At 48.2% G+C, this 22924-nt stretch overlaps 1 protein-coding gene across 18 annotated transcripts; it reads right to left on the bottom strand.

The window, feature by feature from the left end:
* Positions 1–6293: 6293 nt before the first annotated feature.
* On the bottom strand, positions 6294–21843 carry LOC138824274 (splicing factor 1). Of its 18 annotated transcripts, none has more exons than XM_070018019.1 (14): positions 21051–21843; positions 19571–19699; positions 15704–15779; positions 12560–12712; positions 12054–12143; positions 11330–11513; positions 11119–11234; positions 10916–11023; positions 9716–9896; positions 9220–9493; positions 8886–8945; positions 8590–8769; positions 7661–7865; positions 6294–7232 (listed from the first exon to the last, which is right to left on the bottom strand). In XM_070018019.1, exons 1-14 carry the CDS (start codon positions 21442–21444, stop codon positions 7103–7105), a joined length of 2280 nt encoding a protein of 759 aa, XP_069874120.1. In that variant the 5' UTR covers positions 21445–21843; the 3' UTR covers positions 6294–7102. The 18 variants fall into 18 exon arrangements, with proteins under 18 accessions (XP_069874120.1, XP_069874126.1, XP_069874124.1 ...); XM_070018025.1 differs by having other exon boundaries at positions 21414–21842; XM_070018023.1 differs by lacking the exon at positions 7661–7865.
* Between the last annotated feature and the right edge of the window lie 1081 nt (positions 21844–22924).

Raw genomic sequence — 22924 nt, forward strand, 5'->3', positions numbered from 1 at the left:
ATTTCCAGCTTTTTTTTTTCTTTTTGCTTATGTGGTGCTGGGGAATCGAACCCAGGGCCTCATGCATACAAGGCAAGCGCTCTATCACTGAGCCACCTTCCCAGCCCCATGAGTACATTTCTTATCAAGCATTGTAGCCTCCTCCTTTGTTTCCCCTTCCCATCCCTCCCCCCCATCTTCCTCTTCTTGAAGCAGTAGGATTGGGGGGGGAGGGAGTTGTTTTTGGTGGTTGTGGGGCTTAAACGCCAGGCCTGGGCACTGTCCCTAAGCTCTTTCACTCTACCACTTTGAGCCACAGAGCCATTTCTGGTGTTCTAGTGATTAATTGGAGAGAAGAATCTCAGGGACTCTCCTGCCTGAGATCCTCAGAGCTCAGTCTCCTGACTAGCTGTGGCATTGCAGGCATTGTGCCACTGGCTCCTGGCTAGGATTGCTAGTTACGCACAAACCTCAGTAGGTTGGTTACTGTGGCCCTCACTGGGTTGGTAGTTGTACTCTTGTGGGGAGGCTCGGTGTGTGTGGTATGTATGGGGTGTGTGTGTGTGTTGTGTGTGATGAGAAGCAGGAGCTAAAAGTGTGTCCTGAAGTGCAGCCTAGTGCAAGAGAATGCTGGGCAGATGTCCTGATCTAGGACTCTGGGCTCCAGGGAATAGTATAGGTGGAGGTCCCTTGAGGCACTCCCATTTCTCTGGCCCCACCCTCACCCAAGCTAAGTGGCTCTGAGTACCCCCTGTTGCTGTCCTTCAAGGAGCTCTGAAGTGACCTTTTCCAGGATGGGTCAGATTACAGCCAAGCTTTTGGCTGAGGTTCCAGCCTGGAGCAGGGCCCTCTGGGTACTGTAGTCCTGTAGGTGTATAGGGTGGGAGAAACTGAAGCATTATCCATCCTCTCAAAATACCATTCCTGGGGGATGGGAATGAGCTCTGAGAGTAACAGAGGGGTTGAATGTGATTAAAGAATGTCATGGGGGCTGGGAAGGTGGCTTAGTGGTAGAGCCCTTGCCTTGCATGCATGAGGCCCTGGGTTTGATTCCTCAGCACCACATAAACAAAAAGAAAAAAGCCGGAAGTGGCGCTGTGGCTCAAGTGGTAGAGAGCTGAGGGACAGCACCCAGGCCCAGAGTTCAGGCCCCACAAATGGACCCCCCCCCAAAAAAAATGTCATATACATGTATGGAGTATCTCAATAAAACCTCTCATAGGGGCTGGAAAGGTGGCTCAGTGGTAGAGTGCTTGCCTTGCATGCATGAGGCCCTTGGTTCGATTCCTCAGTACCACATAAGCAGAAAAAGCTGGAAATGGGGGCTGAAGCTCAAGTGGTAGAGCGCTAGTCTACAGCTGAAGAGCTGAGGAACAGTGCCCAGGCCCAGAGTTCAAGCCCCACAACTGACAAAAAAAAAAAAAAAAAATTAAAAAAAAATATATATATAGGTGTTGGGGTTCATACCTGTAATCCTGAGGAAGTTGAGACTTGAGGATCATGACCAGCCTGAGTGAGACTCTTACCTCCAATTATCCAGCAAAAAAACAAGACAGCCAAGTAGAAGTGTGACTCAAGTGGAAGAGCTCCAGCCTTGAGCAAAAACTCCACTGAAAAGCATGAGGCCCTGAGTTCAAGCCTCAGTATTAAAACAAAAGAGCTATAAGCTATGGAAGTGGAGCTGTGGCTCAGTGTTATGAGAACTAGTCTTGAGCAAAAAGCTTAGGGACAGTCCCCAGGCTCTGAGTTCAAGCCCTACTACTTACAAAAACAAAACCCTATAAGCTGGACTCATGCCTGTGATCTGAGAATCATTCAAAGCCAGCCCAGGCAGAAAAGTCCATGAGATGCTCTCTCCTAGACAGCAAAAACCTGGGCTGGATGCGTAGTTCAAATGGTAGAGTGCCAGCTGAGCAAGCAAACCCAGCAACCATAAGGCTCTGGCACGCACGCATACACACACACACAGAGTGTGCACCCCATAAAGGCTATAGATCTCCCACATGAGAGGCAATGTTTTTTTTTTCCCCCATGGCTAGTCCTGGGGCTTGAACTCTGGGCTTGGCCCCTGTTCCTGAGCTTTTGTGCTCAAGGTTTAGCACTCTACACTTGAGCCACAGCTCCACTTTAAAGCTTTTTCTGTGATTAATTGGCGATAAGGGTCTCATGGAATTTACGGCCATGGCTGGCTTTGATCTCAGCCTGACCAGCTTTCCCCATCCCCTGCCCCCCATTTCTACTTTACCCTAAATTAAATCCTTGCTAAAACTTAATAAAAAAAAAAAAAAGCCAGGTAATAACACTCAGATCTCCCTATAGTGCACTGTTGTGCTAAGTGAGTGACTGAAGGCCTTTTTCCTCCCTTCTGGCAGAAACTCAACAGGTCCAGGGCTTGCGCCTGGCCCTCCCTTATAAAACAGAGGCCTGTTGCCTTCCTACCCATTGTGGATGGGGACTGCTAGCTTCACGGCCCTTCTATGCTTTCTTTTTTTGGGGTTAGTCATGGGGCTTGAACTCGGCCTGGGCACCTGTCCTTGAATTATTCAGCTCAAGATGAGCACTCTATCACTTGAGCCACAGTGCCATTTCTGGTTTTCTGGTAGTTTATTGGAGGTAAATTTCACGGATTTTCCTGTGCAGGCTAGCTTTGATCTCAGCCTCCTGAGTAGCTATGATTACAGGTGTGTCACCCATGCCCAGCCCCTTCTATGTTTTGGCTGTCCCCATTCACTGACACTGCTTGACTCTGTAGCATTAAGCTGGATGTTTTGCCTTTCTATGCCTTGGACTCCTCCTTTTTTTTTTTTTTTGTAGGTCGTGGGGCTTGAACTCTGGGCCTGGGCGTTGTCCCTCAGCTCTTCAGCTCAAGGCGAGCGCTCTACCACTTGAGCTACAGCGCCACTTCCGGTTTTCTGGTGGTTTATTGGAGATAGGAGTCTCACGGTCTTTCTTGCCCGGGCTGGCTTTGAACCGCGATCCTCAGATCTCAGCCTCCTGAGTAGCTAGGATTACAGGCGTGAGCCACCAGCGCCCGGGAGTGCCTTGGACTCCTTTTTATCAAATTTATTTTTATTGGTCGTGGGACTTGAACTCTAGGACTGGGAGCTGTCCCTCAGTTCTTCGGCTCAAGGCGAGTGCTCGACCACTTGAGCACCTCTTCTGGTTTTCTGGTGGTTTACTGGAGATAAATGTCTCAGTTTCCTGCCCAGGCTGGCTTTGAACCATGATCCTCAGATCTCAGCCTCCTGAGTAAGTAGCTAGGATTACAGGCCTGAGTCACCAGCACCATTTCAAATTTACTCTTGAATGAGACTACAAAGCCCTGCCTCAATCAGTTACTGCCTCCTAATCTTGAAGGGGCCGACTGGTTCTTATTTTTTTTGAGCAGAGCCCACGTCAGTGGGCTATTTCAAAGACTGACTGAACCTACAGGGTAGCAGGCTGCCCATTGAGGAGAAGAACTGGCTATACTGTTCTGAAGGTCAAGGTAGCTCCGCAAAGGCTGGACAGCTGCTAGATAGCCTGGTTCTGGGAAGGCCAAATTGTTTCTGAAGCTTTCAAAGCTACACCAGACCCAGCCCTGGAGCCCCCAACCTGCAAGCCGTTCTAGCCTACCCCAGGCTTACTGCCCTGCTCCATGATGCCAGGACTCCAAGTAGAGAGGACAGCAAGAAACTCCTGAAATATACTACACGCACACAGTGCATACATACTATGCATAACTTTTTCTACTTCCACTTTTGAGGTGCTAGTGGCAGAACCCAGGGTGTAATATACACTAAATAAGCACCCTACCACCAAGCTTCCCTACCTCTGTATCCACTTTTTTTTTTTCTGTCGGTCCTGGGGCTTGGGCACTGTCCCTCAGCTCTTCAGCTCAAGGTTACCGCTCTATCACTTGAGCCAAGCACTCTACCACTGAGCCACCTTCCCAGCCTTGCCATTGATTTTTGAAATAATGTATAAAGGACAATTCCTCAGCACCACATAAACAGGAAAAGCCGGAAGTGGTGCTGTGGCAAGTGTTAGGAGCGCTAGCCTTAAGCTGAAGAGCTGAGGGACAGTGCCCAGGCCCAGAGTTCAGGCTCCACGACAGGAACGGGGGGGGGGGGGGGGGTGAAGGGGGGAGAGGAGCTCTCTGGTGTCTTCTACCATCATACCTCCATCTCCAGCTTGCAACACATCATCCTGCAACGTGTACCTTCTAGCGTGGTCCTCATCTGACATAGTCCCTGGCCTGCCTTGTCCCCTGCAGGGTTGCTGTGGGAACAGCTTAGATTTCTTATCAGTCATCACTGGACAAGCCACTGCATACTACCAGGGTTATCAACTTCACATCCTAACCTTGCATGCATGGCTATTACAGAATCTGTTAGCACTATTAGGAGACATCACCATTTTAGGAGACTTAATCTCGCTATGGACAGGAACCAAAGTTCATCCTATCCTCTAGTCCAGGGACTAGCTGAACTAACCTAAGCACGTTCTAATTGTATACATTTTTTGGGGAGTGGTGGTGCAGAGTACTACAGTCTGAACTTAGGGCCCCCTAAGGTTTCTAAACAGGCTACGTACCAATTGAATGACATCCTCAGCCTAGCCATTTGGGATAGGATCTACATAGAGCAGGCCATCAAAACCCCATCTTGTAACTTCCTGACAGGAAAGCACCTCTATCCAACTGCATACACAGTTCTAATGTCCCCAAGCGGCTTTCCTGTGGGTCGTCTGTCCTGTCGTCAGCAGCCTTCCCTTCGGCTGTCTCCAGGCTCTCTACCCTAGGACGACACCATTATACAGGCTTTCACTCTACATGCCCCAGCCTGGCATCAATTTTCATATCTCCAAGAACCTTCAAGGGACAGTTCCTTGCCTGAACTAACTTAAGGTTGTTTATGTCTGACTAAGTTTCTAACCAGAAACCTTGGCCTCTCTGTTGGGACCAATCTTGGGTTTCTACAGAGCACTTGGCTGGGTCTAAGTAACACAGCTCTCATGCTGACCTTTCCTTTCCCACCTGGCATGCCCCTCACCAAGCTTTGATGGGTGTGGGGACACTGCTGTAGCAGCAGAAATGGGACCGGGGCAGACAGCCCTGTCACAATGGGAATGAGGGTTTTCAGGGGGCATGGGTGTTTCCTAGCTCCTCATACTGCTACTACATTTGCTGTAGCTAAGTGTGCACAGCTATTTCAGAACTTCCATTCTACCTTCTCTGCCACGGTTTTAACACTCTCCAAAATCTTAACAGAAACTGCAGGGAGTAGAAAGGGAGGGAGCACAAGCAAGCTGGACCCAGGGGAGTCAGAGACAGCTGGGCTGTGGTTAAGTCATTTATTGATTTTATTTCTAAAACCCACATAGCGCCACTTTGCTGCTTCTAGAGCTTCAAAGAGCTAATTAACCGCCCAATGAGCCCACCAGGGAAACCAAGCTTGTGGGGGAAGCGATGAGGTAAAGCCAAGGTCAAAGAGGGCAGCAAGGCCCTAGTTCCAAGTCAGTTAAGGACAAAGTGGGAAAAATGTACATATACTCCTCCCCTCCCCAGTTGAGGACCTGGTTAGGGAAGGAACGTGCCTGCTTCTCTGGGTTCCTCAAGCCCTGCAGCCCTCAGTTAAGTGTCTTAAGACAGCTCTTCTCAACCCCAGAACACCAGAGCTGACACAGAACCTGAGATTACCATGTGTTTTCCTGTTGCCACAATGAAACACTGAATCTGTTTAGATAGCCCAAGGCCCCCTTTGTAAGAGGCGCCTCCCAAGTGTGAGGGGCACTTTTATTTTGTCACTCTTCCCAAAGACCTGCAGTGCTGGCATGATGCAAGCCACCAGCAGAGAAAGAAAAAGACACTTGGCGGTTTTAATTTTAGCTGCTCTGTGCCTGACAGGCAAGATTAGTTGGTGTGACCTTTAGTGTTGATGCCTCCCCAGGCCCAAGGCCTTAATCAGGTGGCAGCTCACAAGCATATCACAATTGGAGCCCATCAAATGTAGAGATTCAAACCCTAGGAAAAGGCCTTCTAGAAGACAAGACTCCAGGGAGATATGGGTGGCCAGGAGGGGTAAGGCTAGTTATCAGCTTTGTGAAGGGGAAGGGGAGAGAGCAGAGCCACTCACACACCGTTCCCACCAACCCAGCCACATAGGAGGAGGCAGGTGAGTGGAAGGTTTCCTCAGTTCATGTCCTGTGGCTTCACTCCAAGAAAAAGAGAAGCTGGGGCCAGGTGCTAGAACACAAGGTAAGGTGACTTTGGTGCTGCTACAACGTGATAGCAGCATCTTCTCTTTTTAAAAGAAAATAAACAGACCCAGAAAACCACACTGCTCTTTTATTCAATGGAACATCCCCCCCGTTAGCGCAGTGTTGATTGAATCAAACACCGAAAAAAAGCCCAGAGAAATTTCTGTAGATAAACCAGTGAAGAGAACGTGCGCTACACATTGTCAACATAATCACTCCATGAAGAGGGAAGGGGGCAAAAGAAGCAGAACAAAGAACAAGGGGCTCAAACCCCTAGACACTGCAAAACATTCAGACATTTGGGATAAAAATAAAACAGAAAAAGCTTTCCAGGAAGGAGAGGAACAAATGGCCTGAGGCAGCTTAGGTGGTCAGGAGCAGAGAAAGGACTCCATGCAGGCCGGCAGGGCAGGCCCACTGGCCAGCCAGAAGCTTGTGCTGAGCCACCTACTGCTGGCAGGAGTGCAGAGTGATGTGGATCCTGGGCCTGGAGATTAACCCACCCTCAGCAACTTCACATTTCACAAGACTTGACAACTGTGGCAACAAATTGCACACTTAAAAAAAGACAAAACATCTCTGGGGGTGGCTATGGCACCTTGAAAAACTTAACCAAAGGACACCCCCTCCCCCAGCCTGACAGTAATGGTCAAAGCCTGTGCCTAGAACCATTTGCTCCCCTTTCCTTAGCAAGGGATGGAGGAACGGAGACAAGGGAAAGGATCTAATTGCAGCAGAAGACCGGGGAGAGCATCTCCTTGGACGGAGTCTGAAGAAAGGAAGCGATAAGAAAGTAACAAAGAAAAAAATAGGAAAAAGAAAAAATTAATAAAAATATCACGATATGGAGCCAGCGTGTTCCGATTCCGTCCACAAAAATAACTCAGGCTGCTTTGCCGAACCATCCTGTCCACCAGGGGCGCTGCTGAGGCTGTCTGCCTGGAAGGGTCACCAATGGGCGCGGAAAGTCCTCACTCTCATGGCTCGGGCCATCGCCGCTGCGGGGAGGGATCCTGGTGGCCCGGTTTGGGGAGAGGCAAAGGGAGTTGGGTGAGGAGAGAAAGACAAAGAAGACACTCGATGCTACGGGGCGCCAGAAGAGCCCAAGCTGGCGCCCCTACTACTGCCTGCGCATTCCCAAGCGAGTCCTCAGTCGCTTGGCCCAGCCCAGTGAGTGCACACACACACATGCGTGCACACAATCACATGCGTGCGTCCCAATGTCTGGCTCCATATGGTGAGGTTCGGCGTGTTTAAATGAGACCAGTTCTCTCTCTATATAATATATATTTTCTTAAAAAACCAAGTCTAGTTCTGTGGTGGAGGCGGTGGGGGAGCTGGAGGCATCCCAAAGGGTGGCATGCCCGCCACCCCCATGCCCATCATGGTGACAAAATTAGAAGGGTCCATGGGAGGCGGAGGAGGGGGGGGCGGGGCATACATCATGCCGGCGGAACCAGGTGGTGGAGGCGGCGGAGGGGGAGGGGCCCCGGGCGGCAGAGGCGGCTGGACCCCTGGGGGCAGGGGCACCATAGTGGGGTTGCCTTGCATCTGAGGGGCTCCTGGAGAAGCTGCGGCAGCCGCCTGCTGCTGTTGCCATGGCGGGATGGACCCTGTGCCAGCGCTCGTGGTGGTAGTCGTCGTATCTGGGGTGGTAAAGAAGCCCAAGGTCACACGCGCGGGGGGCACACCGCGGCTCTCTGCGGCTGCTGCCTTGGAATGGGGGATGAGGGGCGCCTGCTCCTTGCTTGGCATGCGGTACGGTGGTGGGGGGCGGGCGGGCTGGGGCTGTCCTGGTGATGGGGAGTGGAGGGGTGGGCAGGACTACCCTGGGGGTCAGCCTCAAGGTCTCTGGGCTTAACAAAGTAAGCCCTTTGTCACCAATGCCCCTGGAGGAGCTGAAGGTAAAATACCAGACACAAGAACCGGCTCTGACATCCCTCCGCCCAGCCGCCACCGCCACCACCGAACGGCACATTCAACACCAAGGCCACTGCTCTCTCCCCACTGCCCCCATCTCTGCAGTCGCTCTAGCCCAATCACAGCCCCCTCCAGAGCATGCATGCACCATCCCATTATGACCCTGCACACAAGGTCTAGCCAGCCAGCAGCTCACTTAGCTGGTGAGAGCCTGGACTTCTGGCGCCCTACCTGCAATAGCAGGCTCCCCTCCAGTCCCCACGAATCTCTCCCAGTCACAACCACACCAAACATCAGCTCTCTTCCCCAAGATATCCCCCCTTGGGCTGGATGGCCCCACTTCCAACCCCCACCAAGACATGCCAAGGTGTCTCCTGCCCGTGAGTCTTCTGCCTCTCAGACCTAAGCCCCATACCACCCACCCCCATAAGCCCAAAATATTCCACTCACTTTGCTGCCATGGCAAGGGGGTACTGGAAGCCATACTGCTGCTGGGCGGAGGGGGTGGCGGAGGCTGCTGCTGCTGCTGCTGCCATGGGGGAAGAGGACCAGAGGGAGGGGGCGGGGGCTGCCCACTGGGAGGCGGCGGCGGCGGTGGCATCATGCCCATAGGCGGCGGGGGCATCATACCTGCAAGGGAGGTGGAATACAGGTGAAACCTCAGAGAACCAGACCTGAGCCAGAACCCCTGTTCACATTCAACTCCCGGGCCTCAGTGGAGACTCAAAGCAAGCTGACAAGGTTACCTTTTCCTTGATGCAGGCGATAGACCCCAGAGCCCACAGGCGTACTTCCCAGGTACTGATCTTGATGGAAGGAAAGAGCAGGGACTTAGCAGGACATTTGAACTGGCCATGGAATATATTCCCCAACAGCTTCCTCACATAGCTTGAGTCACTGCCCTTATGAAAGCCCTGCCTCTGAGCCCACCCACACAAAAAGTATTCCCTGAGCCCAACAATCCTGCTTCCTCTGCAAAGCCAACAGGCCTGGCAAAAACTACCACCCCCCACTAGCACTGCTTCTAGCTCAAGTCACCTGTACCAAAGCCCCAAGGTTTCTGGTCTGACACTTACTTACCCATTGGAGGAGGGCCATGGTGCCCAGGTGGGTGGGGGCCCTGGTTCATCGGAGGTGGTGGTGGCTGCATCCAAGGAGGTGGGGGTCCATTTGGATTGTGCTGCATGGGATGTCCACCATGCCCACCTGTCAGGCTGGGCAATGGATGTGGGAAGCTGTGGGGGCCACCTCCAGGCCCACCAGGACCACCTCCATGCATGCCATGGTAGGGCCGACTCTCTGAAGGTCCAGAATTCATCCAGGGTGGGCGGCTCTGGGTGGTGGACATGAGAGACTAGGTGAGAGCATTTCCCACTCACGTTCCTGGCCTGCTCCCCCTGGTGGCAACACTGTTCTTCTGGCTATGTCACAGGACCAAAACACAAAACACAAGGATGAGGACTCCCAAAATGAGAGGTACCTACACCGGCCAGACATTCCAGAAGAACAGTGTTGCCAGCCATGTCCATCACTCTACCCAAAACCCTTGGCCATAGCTCCCAGTCCTAAGGCTCACCGGAGGAGGTGGGTTATTGGCAGGAGCAGCAGGCCGAGGTGCACTTGCTAAGGGTGTGGTGGCAGGCCCAGAGGTAGAGCCCACAGATGCAGGAACAGGTGCTTCCCCTAGCTCAGCCATGAGGGACAAATATTCTTTATCCATCCTTGCTTTATCCTGAGCTGACTGTGGGTCACCAGGCCTAAAGGATGGAGAACACAAAAAGGAGAGAAAAAAAAATTCACTCACTGGTTGCCATCTAGTCAGTGACCCAATTCTATGACTCAATCACATTAACTACCAGCTACAGCTGACATTCTAAATGGCTAGGACCAACGGGTTTATCAAATCCTACCTTCCCAGCCTGAGAAAGGAAATCAATGCATCATCGAAGTAACTATAATACTCTCCTTAACAAAACCCTTACAACAGGCTTTTTTTCCTGTTGGTTGTGAGGCTCAAACTCAGGGCCTGGGCACTGTCCCTGAGCCCCTTTCTGCTCTAAGCTAGTGTTCTACCACTTGAGCTACATACAGGACCACTTCTGATTTTCTGGTGGTTCATTGGAGATAAGAGTCTCATGGACTTTTCTGTCGGGGCTGGCTCTGAACCGTGATCCTCAGATCCCAGACTCCTGAGTAGCTAGGATTATAGGCATGAATGGCCAGCACCAGCTCTCACAGGTTTTTAATTGGTCAAATCCTGTCCTCAGTAGTATGTGTTGTATCAGGGCTTGAACTCAGAGCTTTGCATTCTCAGCCTGTTCATTTAAGGCTGAACCTCTATCACTTAAGCCACTGCTATACTTCTGTTTGGAGGTGGTTAATTGGAAATAGAAGTCTTACGGACTTTCCTGTCCAAGCTGGCCTTGAACTACAATCCTCAGGTCTCAGCCTCCTGAGTATCTAGAATTATAGCATGAGCCACCAGTACCCAGCTGACTGCTTGGTATTGAACAAATCTTAAAAGCAGCAAAGGTAGTGAATATGAATATTGAGTCCCAGTGAAAATATAACCAATGACACGCAAGCTTCCAGTCAAGGCAAGTCAATAAAACAGAAGACTTCTATAAGGCTTTTCTAATCCTCCTGAACTATAACTCATAACATCACAGGTCTCTTAAGTGTGCTCCGCTTTGGTGCATGAGACCAACAACTACAGTTAATGTGTGTCTTATATACCACAGAATGCCAGGAAGCTACCAGAATGGTTGCTTCTCACCTCTGGAACTTGCAATCTGAAGCAATATGACCAGCTCCTCCACATTTGGTACACACTGTAGTATTAGTAATGCTGCGGGTCTCTGAGCTCTGCCAGGGTCTTAAGATCCTGTTAAGGAAAAAAGTAATCAACTCAAGAGTATGTGGACATTCCCTCTACCCATAGACTCGATCCTACAAAGCCTCCACTACACCAATCGCTACCTGTTATCGTCCTCCCGAAGTGTGCCATTCAAGCGAGCCAACTCCCGAAGCTGCATCTTCCGCAGGTCATTTTGGTCCTCTGGAGTCTCAATACCCTGTTTCAGGATGTTTCTGATCTAGTATAGACACAACAGCCAGTCAGTCAGTTACTAAAGTATTTGACAACTACTTACAGTTCTGGTAAGAGGCTCTTTCTGGGCCCACCACTCACCTGTTCTACTGCTTTTTTGACATTCTCCATTGTATTGGCAGTAACTAGGGCATGAAGGGGCTCATCTTCTCCTGGCAACATCTGGCCATCTTTGCGTCCAACTTTCCCTTCTTTCACAGACCCTTTTCCCCGGATCATGATCTTAGCATTGCACTCTTTCTCAATGTTCTTCAGGGTATTCCCTCTATCAGAAGAAGCAAGAAAGATCTGTATTTATACCTATAACACAAGGTCATACTCCAGAAAGAACAGAGACTGGGCTGAGTAGGCATTTGTGGGAATCTGCAAGTATAGAGAAACAGCAAGATTTTCCACAAAGAGTTTTGTAACCTATACTTTCAGATTACCCCCAACAAATCTTAAGATTTCACTTTTCGCCGGGCGCCGGCTCACGCCTGTAATCCTAGCTACTAAGGAGGCTGAGATCTGAGGATCGCGCCTTTCCATGAGACTCATCTCCAATAAACCACTAGAAAACCAGAAGTGGCACTGTGGCTCAAGTGGTAGAGTGCTCGCCTTGACCTGAAGAGCACAGGGACAGCACCCAAGCCCAGAGTTCAAGCCCCATGATCGACCAAAACAAAAAAAGATTTCACTTCTCTGCAGTAAATGGGGAAATATCAACAAGAATTTCTAGCAAAAGAAGGAGCTAAACACAGTGGCCCTCATAAGGCAGGTGTTAACAGATTCTAAAGGAACTCTATACTACAGTTTAGTTACTTACCTAGGTCCAATGAGCAGCCCCACAAAGTTGATTTCTGGATATTCATCTTGGGGGATCATTACTTTATCGCTCACACGTGTTGCTGGAGGTCTAAGAAGAAAGATTATCACCTTCTGCACACTTATGGGAAGTGACATAGATAACTAAAACCTATAGGTCTACTTGAACAAATCTGTGATACATGTACAAACTCTGCTGGGCACTGGTCGCTCACACCTACAATCCAGGTTACTTAGAAGCTAAGCCATGAGGCTCGAGGTTCAATGCCAGCCCTAGCAGACAAATCTAAGATTCTTCTCTCAACTACCAAAAAGCTGAAAGTGGAACTGTGACTTCAGTGGTACAGCACAAGCCTTGAGTAAAAAAGCTAAAAACTAGTGCCCAGTCCCAAACCCCCAAACCAGCATGCACAAAAAAAGAAATGAGTAGTTTTACAAAACTGCCCCAACAGGTCATATATGACTTGCATGCTGTCCCTAGACTATCTAGCCCACTCCTCTGCTTACTTGTAATCTGCAGGTGGCTTAAAATCAGGATTGAGGGCAACCATCTCTGTAATAAGGTTGTGCCGTTCTTCTTCGAGTTTTTTGCGAGTGCGGAACTCTCGAGTATTAAGCCTCTTCCCCTCGCTGTTGTAGATGGGTTCAGGGGAAGGGGACCTGTGGGAAACAGACCTCATTACTGCTCCACCTCAACTTCCCTCATTCCCACATGGACTACAAAGTCTTCCCAGCCCTTCTGCCTCTCAGACCCTAACAATACTCTTCGGAGGAACCGACCATAACGTGTGCTATTCAAGATCGTGTGGAATGGGGAGATGAAAGCTGGCTTAGCATTAGGGGAACTGCAGTGTATATGAGAAAGGAAAAAAAAATGAGGGATGCTTCTAAAAGTGACAGGGGTGGGGAGAACTGTCCTTTAGAAGACAGTATTTGGGCTGTAAATGGCAAGGACAGTAATATCATTCTCTGGAATCTTAACAATATGAATTTTCTTTGGTTTGAAAAAAAATTTCAATAATCCAATCTGATGAACCATTGAAACACCCCAAGTTTAGGTCAACTGTTAATCCTTGGAGAGCTCATGCCTATCAGGAAGAGCATCTTACACCCCTGACACTTAGTAAACACGAGCTCTTTCACCCAAAGCAGCTGGGACTCAAGCTACTGCAGCTACTTGGCCCCCCCCACAATGGAGAGAGATGGTGCAAGGCTTCGTCTCTGCTTTTCCTTCAATGGCCTGGCTGGCTGTGTCCAAGGCCCGGTAGACAACCTGTTTCTGGCTGTTCGAAGTGGGGAGTCTGGGTAGAGAAAACCGTTAAAAGTGCTAAAGCAGCTTCTGCAAGAGGCTGCCAATGCAGATTGGGTCAAATAGTTGTCTAGGGTCTGAACCTGCCAACAGCAAGGGGAAACCTATCATTCTCCACCAGTTTACAATTCCAGAAAGCAGATTTTTCTTTCATTTTTTGAGTAGTAAAATGCTGATGCTATAAGCAAAAAAAAACAAAAACAAAAAAAACAAAAATAGTAATGATAAAATGGTCAGTTTACTACAGCTAGCTTTTTGCGGTAATTATTTAAAAAAGATAAGTTACACTCCTAGAACTGAGTTGAGATTACAAAAAGGACCATAAGCTTGATATTCTGTATGGAAATTTAGTAGCAGCTGCAAGAAGGGAAAAAACCATGTGGATCAGGTTATTAAAAAAAAACATCCTGAAAGTAGTCCAGACTCCTATACCCTTGGCTTTAGTTGAGAGAACTTTGCCTAGTTGGAGAGCAAGGACTGAACTCGGCTGCTCCCACTGTCTTCAGCCTAAAGGGAACCATGTCATACCACGTTACACACACGATGGAATAAAAGGTCAGGTTTGTTCATGGCTAATGACGCTAAATGACACCTCCGTTTCTAGCATTTATATAAACTGTTAGCACAATCCAGTGATAGTGAACACACCAAATGTATCCCCAGCTCATTAGACTATCAACTTATACATTTAAGTCTACAACAGATTAAGACATTTTTAACTGTTTAAGTTAAGCAACATTAAAAGAGCATTATAAAGTGGCTTAATTTCAATACACCTTAAGAAACCATCTTATTAAGGTAAGAAACTCATGTATTTCCCTCCAACCTGGGCTCAAAAACAAAACCAATCAGGCACAAGAGCCTCTTTCAAAATTGAACACAAGGGAGGAAAAACTCTGCTCTGGTTTTATTTCTAACATACTTAACATTTCTAATGCCCACCCCAAGTTTGTCTAGAATTAAGCATCTCTGGCTAATCACCAAAACAAGTTGTACCAAATTGGCCTTTTAAAGGCATCACAACAATTTAACCTCTTCCCAAAGTGTGGAAGTTAAAGGTAAAAAAATGCTAATGATCTAGGTTAGACTGGCAAACTTCTTCACCTAGAATAGGCACTGGATGGATCAACTAAACTCTAATCCCAGTTATCCAGGAGGCAAAGGTTTGTTAAAAACTCAATCTTTGGAAGAATTTCCTGGTTACCTGCGGACGTATTATTAAAGGGAGAAAGGCCAAAAAGGCACTGAACAGTTGTGGTCTATAACCTACAATGTGAATTTTTTAAAAATTAAAAAACTAAAAAAAATCTTCAAACAAAAAATATAGAACTCAACAACTTTCCAACCAAAATCTATAAGTAAAAACAAATTTAGTAAGTAAAATTAGTCAATATGCAGGGAGGAAAAAGTCAATTTGTTTCTTGGCAAAGAACAGCAGAAAGATGCATGCTTGAGTGACTTCTTGGGAGTCAATATATCATCTTCCTGACTTAATGAGCTATTAATTGGGTATGAAAAGCCAAAACTCACTACTTTTCCAAGAAATTATTCTGCATGCACTAAAATATTCCAGTGAGAAAAAGCAGTGTGTTTTTATTAAATGACTAGACTAAAGCTGTCCAAAGATCAGCCAATAATTCACCTCCCTCATACAATCTTTTTATTTCTCAGAAGGGAGAAAAAAAACTCAACTGTAATGATAGTACCACAGCTGTTTGAGGTCCACATTCCCTCTATTAAAAAATAGAGTAACAGGATTGGTTGCTTGCCTTCCCAAAACAAATTATAGACTATCCTGGCCCCTCCCACCAACCCCCAGGGGCAACAGCCAAGTCTGAAAATTAATTGGCAATGAAGCAAGTTGGTTAGAAACCTCATCTCAAAAACAGGAACAGGAAGACTCCAGCAATAAGTCATCCGTGTTTCTGGCCTGCTCAAATTCAGTAATATTCAAAAATATTCTTAATCCCTACATTATGTTCCTGTGAAAAAAACTATGCCCTCAAGCTTTCAGCCAAAGCAGGTACTGAAGAGGTTTAATGTCATCTTTCACTGTCTTTTAAGGGTGGTAAATAACGTTAAAATCTACATGCTTACCAATTAGAAACCAGTTGTCCATTTTCCTGTAACTTTTTATTCTCTCAGTATTTGTTTCATTCCAATTTTCTAACTGTTGGCTGACCATATGTATACTGCTAATCAAACCCTAGTCCCAAAATGGTCAGAGCACCAATCTTAACTAGGATTTTATTGAACTCATACACAATATGATGCCACCAGTAAAATGTATTGAGAAAAAAGGTAAAAGCGTTACTGTCAGCTGGTTAAAACTGTTTCCCAACCTGTCCTCAGGGTTAGGGGGGATGCCCAGGTCTCCTGTGCGCAGTTTACGAGTCAGGTCTTCTATCTGCAGTTGCACTGGAAGAAACCAGGTTAGGAAAGAAAAAAAAAGGATGGAAAAAAGACAATGTTACCAAAAAACATCTCAAATCTCAACAACAAGCATGAAGAACTCGGAGACTTTGAAAGGGACGACTGATCAGTGAACACATTGAGGCAAAAACCCCCAACCACCTATTGGCAGGAGTCCATTTACATCTATAGTGTTTTTCACTTCAAAATGGTTATCACTTAAGGAAGCAAACAGTTTGTTGGAAGAGGGGTTAGCAGTGAAGACTCTTCACTAGGGCTAACATCAAAACAATTATTAGAAGGATTCACCTCTCCCTCCCCATCAACGATTGCTTACAACTGGCACTCAGAGCCAACACCATATATCATATCACCGATAACCTGGTTCCCACCAAACTGAGTATTTTCTTTTCATTAAATACTAAACAGTCCAAAATGAGACCCAATTAACAATGGGACAAGGAAAAATACCAGTTGAACATGTTTTCATGAAGACCTGGTTAAAACTCCTTAAACAAGACATTTAATAACCATTTCAACACCTTATAGAAATCTGTGCATTTGCTTTCTGTACCATTAGACCTGTACATTCAGGTCTCTCAGTAGACATTTTATTAAATGACAAACCATATACCTTTTCATAAACCAGTAGGCGTAAGGTGCTAGTTGCTTATCTGCAGATCTACTATTAATTTAAGAAGGAGGTATGTAAAGATAGAAAACGTGGGTCAAGAAAAATGTATATGCCAGGAGCTGGTGGCTCACGCCGTTAATCCTACTCAGGAAGCTGAGATCTGAGGATCTCGGTTCCAAGCCAGCCCAGCCTGAGCAGGTAAGTCCATGAGACTCTTATCTCCAATAAACTACTCAGAAAACCGGAAGTGGCACTGCGGCTCAGTGGTAGAGCGCTAGCCTTGAGCTGAAGGACAGCACCCAAGCCCACAACCAGGAAAAAGAAAAAAAAAAAAAAAAAAAGAAAAATGTGTATGACCTTCAGGCCTTGACCTGAGGCTACATTAAAAAAGAGTCAAAATTTCACAGAAATTGTCTGAAATTTCAGGGAAAGGTAACAGGTAATGGGGCTGCAGAGCCAGAGTGATTTTCAATGTGCTGAATAACCTCCTGCTCCTTACCTTTGTAGTATCCTAGATCTCTGAATGGGCATCATTAGTAAAAACAAGTCTTACTGGGTTGAGCTAAAGTTGAGCTATTTCCAAGACAGAATTGATGTAGATCTGTCTCTAAATGTTCTTCTAATTTTAAGCATGTCCCACAAGACCTTAACATGACAACTTTACACTGAAACCCTGAAGAAATCAAAGTTCATTAATAATGGTATTGGGAGGCTGGGCGCAGGTGGCTCACACCTGTAATCCTAGCTACGTAGAAGGCGAAGATCTGAGGATCGAGGTTCAAAAAGCCAGCCCAGACAGAAGTTTGTGAGACTCTTATCTCAATTAACCACCAGAAAACCGGAAGTGGTGTTGTGGTTCAAGTGGTAGAGCGCTTGCCTTGAGCTGAAGAGCTCAGGGACAGCGCCCAGGCCCAGAGTTCAAGTCCCACAATTGACCAAAAAGAAAAAAAGAAAGAAAAAAGATGTAATCCTAACTATTCAGGAGGCTGAGATATGAGGATCACAGTTCAAAGCCAGCCTGGGCAGGAAACTCTGACTTTTATCTCCAATAAACCACTAGAAAACCAGAAGTGCTGCTGTGGCTCAGGCGGTAGAGCACTTGCTTTGAGCTGAAGAGCACAGGGACAGCACCCAGTCCCAGAGTTCAAGCCCCATGACCGACCAAAAAAAAAGGCATTGGAGACATTCTGGATGAGACAGTATGTATCACAGAAAATAGAAGATGAGAAAGATACCCAATTCCTTGCTAGGTAAGTTGACTTTGTAATCAAGTAACTTTGTAGGAGAGTTGTTGACATTTGAGGAGGAGGGGGCTAAACACGAACAGCTCAAAAATTAAATCAAGGGTTGCTATTTTCCTTGCGGCAGAATCTCTAACAGCCTCTGCTTTAATTCATCTACTTTGATGAAAGCTGTAAGTAGTTCTTAGGACTCGGTGCATTACTAGATAGACCTCTATGATAAGAGAATTGGAGTTCTAAATTTCATTTTCCCCATTTTTCACATACGTGTTCTGGCGATGACTATACTAGCATTCCACAAGGCTATAAAATCTGACAATGGTAGCTGGGAGCCGGTGGCTCACACCTGTAATCCTAGCTATTCAAGAGGCTGAGATCTGAGGATCCAGATTCAAAGCCAGCCAGGCAGGAAGTCCATGAGACTCATCTCAAAACAACAACAACAAAAAAAAAAAACAAACCAAAAACTCAGAAACCAGAAGTGGCATAGTGGCTCAAGTGGTAGAATGCTAGCCTTGAGTTGAGAGACAGCGTTCACGCCCAGAGTTCAAGCCCCATAACTTACAAAAAAAAGAAAAAGAAAAAAATTCCAACAATGATCTGATGAGACCTAAGGGGTTGGATGGAAGTAAACAGGAATAGGGAGAAAGTAGCAGTAGTCAGGAGATAATTTCAATGCCTCAAAATTCCCAGCAATTAAAAAACCAGGAAATTAGTTGGGTGCAGGTAGCTCACACCGGTAATCCTTGGAGACTGAGATCTGAGGATCGCAGTAGGAAGCCAGCCTAGGCAGTAAAGTGGGACTCATCTCCAATTAAGCACCAAAAAGAAAAGATGGAAACAGAGCTTTGGCCCAAGTGGTAGAGCACTAGCCTTGAGCAAAAAAGCTCAGGGACAGCCAACTCAAGCCCCAAGATCAAGTCCCAAGACTGACCTCCATCCAAGAAAAGGAAATTAAGAACCTCCAAATTCAGACCTTGCTGGCCTTGAAGCTTTTTGTTTGTAAAGGCCATACAAAGCCTCATAGGAGGAAGTAATCTTAGATCGAATTTCTTCCAAAGACATGTTTATTTGGTTAGTAGGAAATGTTCATCTAGTGCACCTTTTCAAGACAGTTGCACACACACATATATATATATATATAACCTTGCATTAGGGACCTTGCATTAAAGAAATAATTTTTAGGTTAATTCAAGTTACATTTTGGATAGCCACTCTTTAGTTCTTGACATCTCCCAACCGAGATCTTTTATCCTAACACATCATTTCATATCAAGCAGTATAGTCCTTCCCAGTAGAGTCCTTTAGTAGTAAATACAAAGAGCCTTCATCTTAAGACAGCTCTGCAAAGCCCAAACCAGATGCTGAAGGGAAGGTTAAATTCAACAAAATAGTAAAAGGGGTAAACTGTAAGTACACTTTCAGAGCCACTTTTTGTTCAAACTGTTTGGTACCTATAAAAAGTAAAATCACATTTTAGGGAAAGGGAGGAATATGAAATTATAGTGAAAGGTCATGCTGTGAAAAAGGTACCTGGTTTAAAACAACACATCTGCAGTGTTCTCCACTGGGGCCTGTCCAGAGAGGCAGATGACACTCACCTCATCAACTGGCAATGCACAGCAGCTGAAAACGTTTAGCTGCTGACTAGAGAGGCTATTTACTCCTAAGTGGGTCCTGCTACCTTCCTGGCACTTGTGGAGAACACTGCTGTTAGGAACAGATCAGAACAAGGAGCTGCTGATGCAGGACTCACTAAGCAAAATCTGAAGGGTTACACCAAAGTCATGAAAGTACACCTGATCATAAGTAGACTCAACAAAGAACACTAAAGCCTCTAACTTCTTAACAAATGTGTAACTCAGAAAAAATACTAACAGTAACAATCTAAAAAAGTGCTTAGATACAGAACGTGTATTTACCTATATAAGCTCTTTCTTGCTCCCGAGTAAGTCCAGGGGGGATAACTGTGGGCATGCCTGGAATCACTGTCTTCTGTTCCATCGTGTCTTGATTCCAGCGGCTCCGCTTCCGCTTCTTGCTTGGAAAGTCTAAAAGGCAGGCAGTCCATCAGATACAAATACAGACCAGCAAACATTTAACTACTAAGTTCAGCAGCCTTAACATATCATACAGAACTTCGGCAGACTAAAAACTAAAACCTTGACCTAATGTTAAACAGTGAATGGAAGATAAACCTGAAGCCAAAGATGCAAACACTCTGCCGCCACAGGGGTATCTGATTCTGTATTAAAACCATTATTTCACATATGTAAGTTTTTTTTTCTGGAAGAACTTCCTTCCCTTCTCACCCCCTCAGTGTATCAACCAGTGCCATCAACCCAGGTCCTCACATATGGCTCATGTGCACTCCATCATTGAGCCACACACCCAAGCCCCCAACATGGTAACTAATAATGGGACTGTGGCTTAGTGGTAGAGTGCTTGCCTGGCATGCATGAAGCCCTCCCCGGATTCGATTCCTCAGTATGACGTAAACAGAAAAAGCTGGAAGTGGTGCTGTGGCTCAAGTGGAAGAGTGCTGAGTTCAAGCCCCAGGATTGTGCCACCCTCCCCCCCACAAAATTAAAGTATGAAAGAGATACATATAATTAACATATCAAATGGTCTAGCAAGACAAAAACGGAAACATCACGAACAGGCTATAACAAAGCAGTAATCAGAAAACTGCTGGCTCTTCCCACAAGTCACCTGTCTAAAAGAGCACTAACACACTATACTGTACTCAATGCAAACCTCAATTGTTTCTTTTCTTCATTAGTGTATTCAAGAACAAAAAACTTAAACCAAAATGACTAACAGCTAAATTTCCTTTCCTTGTATTTCCCACAGGAATTCTTTTTTTTTTTGTACTTCCCAGGAATTAAAAGTCTTTTGAGACAATGAGGAGAAAAAAGATTGGACCTAACTACTCCCTGAAACCTTTTAAAGCCTCTCCAAGGTAAATATTCTGGGTATTCCCCTTTGTTTCTTCTAAAACCAAAAAGGGAATCGTTCCGCTATGTCAGCAGGCCTTTCCACCCTACACGGCACCCATATCCCCCATTTGACAATTCTACCCCATCGGGGTCGGGGGCACAAGATGGAACTACCCGGCTTCCAGAGTTACGCCACCAAGCCAGGGTATCAGACTGCGACTGCGCAGAGCACTCCGCCTCCCTTCCTCCCACCACCTCCCTCCCGCGGCGCGCGTGCGCACTCGAGGCCTCGGGAACCAGGCCGCGCGCGCGCCCTGGGGCACCTCCGCCCGGGCCTCCCACGAGCACGAGCGCGCGCGCGCGCGCCCCTGCCGCGTGCAGCCGCCGTCGCCGCCGCCGCGCGCCCCTCCGCCGGCCGGGCCCGTCCGCGCGACGCCTCTCGCGCTCTCACGGCCCGACTCACCTCCTCCGCCGCCGGCCGGGCCCGGCTGCTGGTCCTGACGCGGCGGCTGGGGTGGCGGCTGCGACGGCGACACGCGCTGGTAAAGCGGCGGCGCGGGGGACGGCTGCGGTGGCGGGTACGAGGTGCCCGGGGACGGCGGCGGAGGCGGCGGCGGCGGCTGCTGGGGCGGCGGGGGGGGCGGCGGTGGCGGCGGCGGCGGCGGCAACGCCGCGAAGGGGAAGGCCGAGGTCAGGGCCCCCATCGAGCCCACGGGCGGAGGCGGCGGCGGCCCGGGCGCCAGCAGCCCCGCCCCGGGCGCAGGCCCCGGCTCGAAGACCCCTTTGGGCCCGGGAAGCGGAGGGAGGCCGGGGGGGCCCAGCTTACCCAGCGGCGTGGCGTTCGCTCCGGTCGCCATGGCGCCCCCGGGGACCGGCACCAGCAGCTCCTCTTCCGCTGTGGCGGCTTCTCCTTCGCGAACCTTCCAGGGGGGGAGGGGACCCGACTACGCGGCCGCGGAGCGCGGGGAACCCGTCCTCTCACGCGGCGGGCGGCGGCGGCGCGAGACGCACAAAGAGGGAGGAGAGAGGGCGCCGCGGGGGCGGGGGGGGGGCGACGGGGCCGCGGCCTGGATTGGGCCAAGCCGGGGCGGAGGGTCGCAGCCGCCGGCCTCCGATTGGCAGAGCGCTAGTCTTCCTCGCTGCGCCCTGGGATTGGCCGAACCGTTAGGCCGGGCGAGGAAATGGCGGCGGAGTCCGGCGAGCTGTGAGGTGTCGAAGCGCGCACTTCGTTTGTTACAGCGCGGAGTGAGCTCGGAGGCCAGAAGGGAGGAGATAGGGCGGGGCCAACTCTATGACGTAGGAGGGAGGCGTCCTCTCACTGGCTGGAGCTGAGGAGCCAGTCAACACCGTTTGCGCCGTAGTGGCCTGGGATTGGCTGGCGCCACATTCTGTACTCCTCTCCTCCCCCCAGGGACTAGTTGCGCGGTGCTTCCAGCGAGAAGACGCGGCGGAAAAGCCTCGGCCGGAACGAGATTTGAGGCGGGAGGGAGGGTGGGAGGAGCGAGCAGGAGCTGCGCATGCGTACTTGGGGCAAAGCGACCTTTGCTTCCCCTCCCTCCACTGGTGACCCTTGAGTCCGGAACCAAAGCCCTAAGTGACGTCAATCACAGTTCCCGTAGTAACAAGGAACCAAGGGGCCAGATAGGGATGGGGCGGTCTCGCGCCGCAAGTAAGATCCGTTGACACCGCAGGTAGCAAGCAACTTCCTGAGATTTGGGGGATTTTTTGGAGGGGAACAACACATCCCTAAAGAGTTATACAATAGTCTTATGGAAGGATTTAAATCAGTACCTGAACCGATGGAACAGCGTATAAACTTAAAGACAACTTGAAGTTAATTCTAAAATAGGTTTATAAATACACAGTTAACATTGTGATCCCAAAGTTGAGAGATTTAATTAAATTTTCTTAAAGTTCCCTAACTAGTCCAGCACCGGTGGCTCTCGCCTATAATCCTGATCAGAAGGCAGAGATCGGAAGTTCGTGATTTAAAGTCAGCCCTGGCAGTAAAGCTTGTGAGACTCTTGTCTCTACCCAAAAGCAGGAAGTGGAGTTGTGGCTCAAGTGGTGGAGCGCCACTTTCATGTAATAAAACCAAGAATAAGCTGCACTTAACTATGTAAGATTCACTGGCAATCTTGGAAAAAAGCCCCTGTGCATAGGAGGGACTATGCACAAAAAAAATAAGGAAACTGAAGCACAGAGCTATTGAATATTTCTCTCAAGGACACCCAGGCTGTACTTATATGAGGCTCCTTATATGGATAGAACAAGACTGCAATCCAAGTGTTTCTAGCTAAACACAACTGAGCCTGATCTCCTCAATCTTGGAGCAAG

The sequence above is a fragment of the Dipodomys merriami genome, unplaced genomic scaffold, assembly GCF_024711535.1.
Source record: "Dipodomys merriami isolate MVZ:Mamm:240054 unplaced genomic scaffold, mDipMer1.0.p SCAF_128, whole genome shotgun sequence".
Classification (NCBI taxonomy): Eukaryota; Metazoa; Chordata; class Mammalia; order Rodentia; family Heteromyidae; genus Dipodomys; species Dipodomys merriami.